Source organism: Sinocyclocheilus anshuiensis, unplaced genomic scaffold, assembly GCF_001515605.1.
Source record: "Sinocyclocheilus anshuiensis isolate Anshui unplaced genomic scaffold, SAMN03320099.WGS_v1.1 scaffold524, whole genome shotgun sequence".
NCBI lineage: Eukaryota > Metazoa > Chordata > Actinopteri > Cypriniformes > Cyprinidae > Sinocyclocheilus > Sinocyclocheilus anshuiensis.
The window spans coordinates 741,954-746,617 of NW_015555703.1; the positions used below are offsets into that span (position 1 = coordinate 741,954).

At 38.7% G+C, this 4,664-nt stretch overlaps 1 protein-coding gene across 1 annotated transcript in view; it reads left to right on the top strand.

The window, feature by feature from the left end:
- LOC107671729 (vacuolar protein sorting-associated protein 4B-like) overlaps positions 1–4,664 on the top strand; it is a 17,359-nt gene that overhangs the window by 4,371 nt on the left and 8,324 nt on the right. Inside the window, exons 6-8 of the mRNA XM_016464673.1 lie at positions 752–908; positions 3,122–3,270; positions 3,595–3,676. Of these exons, the coding sequence (XP_016320159.1) occupies positions 752–908; positions 3,122–3,270; positions 3,595–3,676 (388 nt within the window). The remainder of the gene's footprint in view (positions 1–751; positions 909–3,121; positions 3,271–3,594; positions 3,677–4,664) is intronic.

The following is a 4,664-nucleotide window of genomic DNA, read 5'->3' on the forward strand; positions in this document are numbered from 1 at the left end:
CGGTGTTGTCACACGTCGATTAACTGGTGGGAAAATTTCCTCACTGTCACAACCCTACTTCCGGGTTTGTATAAGTTTCGGAACGTTTTTTTCGAGCATGGCCCTTCATGATGTCATGAAGTGCGGAATTCCTTGTATGGGCACTTCTCCTGGAAGAGCGCGAGCACGCATCAACCAGAGCAAGAGCAGCCCATCAACGTGCTTCATTCGGGTCATGGAAGTCGTCGGCAGCGCTGCACAGGATTTGCTCGATAGGAATGTCTCCAAAAAAGTGTGTTTTTGGTTGTGAGGGAAAGATAACCTTCCCAAAGAACCCAGCGTTGCGTGAACAGTGGATGCATTTTGTTTTTCCGGGGCCGCAACGGAGTTGTGCACGTGTGTTTGTTTGTTCCCGTCATTTCAGTGATGAATGTTTTATAAACAAGGCCCAGTCCGACGCTGGATTTGTAGATCGTTTGATACTGAAAGATGGAGCTCGGCTGTTTTTGGAGAGAAGCGTAAAGCTGTATCTTTCTTTTATAAATCTGATAAAACTAAAGACTCTTCGGAGATATGAAGGATGCAATACTACTCTATAGATACTCAAGATTAACATGAGATTGGCAGAAACGGTGTGTGTTATGTCCCCTTTAAGTGTTTAGTGGTCAGCAGTGCCAGTATGGGTATATCAAAAGTGCAACTGTACCAATACCCTGTAAAAGGAACTGTTGACAGAGAAGACCATTAATAATACAAATTATTTCTGTCTCAGGTAAAAGAACTCCCTGGAGGGGCATCCTTCTCTTCGGGCCTCCTGGAACGGGCAAATCTTACCTGGCCAAAGCAGTAGCGACAGAAGCCAACAACTCCACCTTTTTTTCCATTTCCTCCTCTGACCTGGTATCTAAATGGCTGGGAGAGAGTGAAAAGTGAGTCTTGTGAGGAATGGTGCCGGTTACCTTTAGCTGTTTTAGCAGTTTAAGTTTCTTTCTTGTGTTGAGCTTCGCTACAGTTCAGACGTTCTTGCTCCCTTTTGTATGTTTCTCAGATTTTAATTTCAGCAGAGAAGCACAGAGCTCAAATAAAGCAATAAGCCCCAAGAAGCCGTGGTTTACAGTGAATTTATAACAGCTAAGGGGCGTTGTTAGGCACGACGACAAATTTGTCACCAACACACCAAATTTTTGGCAATCCACATGGGTGTTCACCAGAAAGTGAACATATAAAATATGTTTGATGAAATGTATGTTTTGTAATAATTTACACTGAAATGTGAAGAGTACAGGCAACAATACTGTATCAGGTGTGGGGAAATGTTGATTCAGAAATGCATAATCATACGTTTCAAATCAGCTATTAATAACTCTGTTTATTTACGTATATGTCGTATTTATTTAAGTATATGTCATACAAAATAAGGGATATAAAAAAGTGCCATGATGTGCAACACTGCAAAACTTCATTGGAGGGTGCATAGACAGCTGTGGTTTCTGTGCAAATCATTATATAAAGGAGCCTTCAGATTTTTTCACAGTTTGCGTCATGCTCTGATTGACAGAGACCATTTTAAGGGATAGTTCATGCAAAAATGAAAATTCTGTCATTATTTACTCATCCTCCACTTGTTACAAACCTGTTTGAATTTCTTTCTTCTGTTGAACACAAAAGAAAATATTTTGAAGAATGATGGTAACAAACAGTTGCTGGTGGCCATTGACTTCAATAGTGTTTTTTTCATACTATGGAAGTCAGTGGGGACCAGTATTCTTCAAAATATCTTTTGTGTTTCAACAGAAGAAAGAAAGTCATACAGGTTTGGAACAGCTTGACGGTGAGTAAATGATGACAGAATTTTCATTTTTGCATGAACTATCCATTTAAAGTGACTGTGATTTGTCATTTCATTTACATAGAATACAAGTCGACTTATTGTGCTTATATTTCCAGACAGAGCAGACCTATTTAAGTGCAGTTTTTTTGTGGGATCTGTGAACAGAATTTGGTACCGAGCAAATTCACCAACTGACCTATAAATGAAATTAGTTTTCATGGCCACACTTTCAGATTCTCTACTTTTTTAGGAAAATGATACCGAGTGAGATCTAGAGTTTTGATTGGTTAAAGTTGCTTGTCACCTGATTAAATGGTCAAAACGATGCCATGCGATGTCTAAACGTTTCCTTTCATCCCCTCAGGCTGGTGAAGAATTTGTTCACTTTGGCCCGAGAGCACAAGCCCTCTATTATCTTCATAGATGAGATTGATTCACTCTGCGGTTCCAGGAGCGAGAATGAAAGTAATCATACGTTTCAAATCAGCTATTAATAACTCTGTTTATTTACAAAGTATATGTCATAAAAAATAAGGGATATAAAAAAGTGCCATGATGTGCAACACTGCAAAACTTAATTGGAGGGTGCATAGACAGCTGTGGTTTCTGTGCAAATCATTATATAAAGGAGCCTTCAGACTTTTTCACAGTTTGCGTCATGCTCTGATTGACAGAGACCATTTTAAGGGATAGTTCATGCAAAAATGAAAATTCTGTCATTATTTACTCATCCTCCACTTGTTACAAACCTGTTTGAATTTCTTTCTTCTGTTGAACACAAAAGAAAATATTTTGAAGAATGATGGTAACAAACAGTTGCTGGTGGCCATTGACTTCAATAGTGTTTTTTTCATACTATGGAAGTCAGTGGGGACCAGTATTCTTCAAAATATCTTTTGTGTTTCAACAGAAGAAAGAAAGTCATACAGGTTTGGAACAGCTTGACGGTGAGTAAATGATGACAGAATTTTCATTTTTGCATGAACTATCCATTTAAAGTGACTGTGATTTGTCATTTCATTTACATAGAATACAAGTCGACTTATTGTGCTTATATTTCCAGACAGAGCAGACCTATTTAAGTGCAGTTTTTTTGTGGGATCTGTGAACAGAATTTGGTACCGAGCAAATTCACCAACTGACCTATAAATGAAATTAGTTTTCATGGCCACACTTTCAGATTCTCTACTTTTTTAGGAAAATGATACCGAGTGAGATCTAGAGTTTTGATTGGTTAAAGTTGCTTGTCACCTGATTAAATGGTCAAAACGATGCCATGCGATGTCTAAACGTTTCCTTTCATCCCCTCAGGCTGGTGAAGAATTTGTTCACTTTGGCCCGAGAGCACAAGCCCTCTATTATCTTCATCGATGAGATAGATTCACTCTGCGGTTCCAGGAGCGAGAATGAAAGTGAAGCAGCTCGCAGAATCAAGACCGAGTTTCTGGTTCAGATGCAAGGTGAGCCTTTTAGACATGTTACGATCCTCATTAACAGGGATGTCAAATCCTGCTCCTGGTTGGAGTTTAGCTCCAATCCTTATTAAACACACCTTAAAGAAACTGTTGAGTTATTGACTAGGCTTTGTTTGTCTGAAATGCAGTGACGTAAAATCATATAATCAAAATCTTACATATTTGTCACAATCTGATCTGTTTTTCAGGACAAAAAATACAGATAAAAAATCACATTATTGTGATATTAAAAATGATTATTTATCATGTTAGTTTTTATGGTGTTTTAATGAACCATGAATACTATCTAATATAATAATGTCTTCATAGGTGTTGGTAATGACAATGAAGGGATCCTGGTGCTGGGAGCCACAAACATCCCCTGGACGTTGGATTCTGCCATCAGAAGACGGTAATAATTTGTTTTCATGAGTGACTGAATTTCTATTGGAAAACTGAAAGAGAACAGTCGGAGAGGAGTGATTATCAGTTAAAGATGATCTCATTAGACTCTGTGTTAGTGTGATGCATCATGATTGAATGATATCATCGAGAGACATTGGCTAGAACAGGTTATTCAACTCTTGTAGCTCAGTATGAGCCAGGGAGCATGAATCACAATGAATCACGTGGAATGTTATTATGAAATATCTACAGGTGTATATATATATATATATGTGTGTATATATATATATATATATATATATATATGTGTCGACTGGCAGATTATTGACATTTGTGGCAAAGTGAAACTATATATTTAATTTTATATATATTTGCAGAGAGAAAACTACCATTCATTAAAAAAAAATACAGAGAGAAAAGTCTAATTTGTGGTAAAGTTCACCAATTTTGAGGGGAAAAAAAGTAATCTGCAGAAAAGTTAAAGGTGCAATAGGTGATTGTCTTCAGAAACATTTTTTGTTATGCTGGTTGAAAGTTTCTTCACATCCCGATAGCAATCATTAAGTTAAGCGGTCAATGTATGTATTAGCATACCTCTGCGCACCCTGTTCGCGCAGACAGGGTACGTCATCATCAGTGCGTTTACGCACGCTGTGCAGACAGAGCGAGAATGGCAGACAAACATCAACAACCAGATCTTCCTTCCTTGTATTGTAGTACTTTTAAAATGTTCTCACCGATGAATGACGCATGATGTAGCCCAGCGGTTAATCCAGTCCTCGCGCCAGCTCGTTAGAAGTGAGCTACGTGCATGAACTGTGTTCCGATCGATATGATCCCTACACAGTGTTCATTGCTCCCTCCTCCCTGAGCACTGAGCAGGGGAAATCCATTTAAGTTTACTTCACTTTGGAACATGGGCTGGAATTGGGAACCGGCTGATGTAGCCTTCTGGTCTGTGAGCGTATATGCGTTCAGGGGGCGTGGCTTTGGAC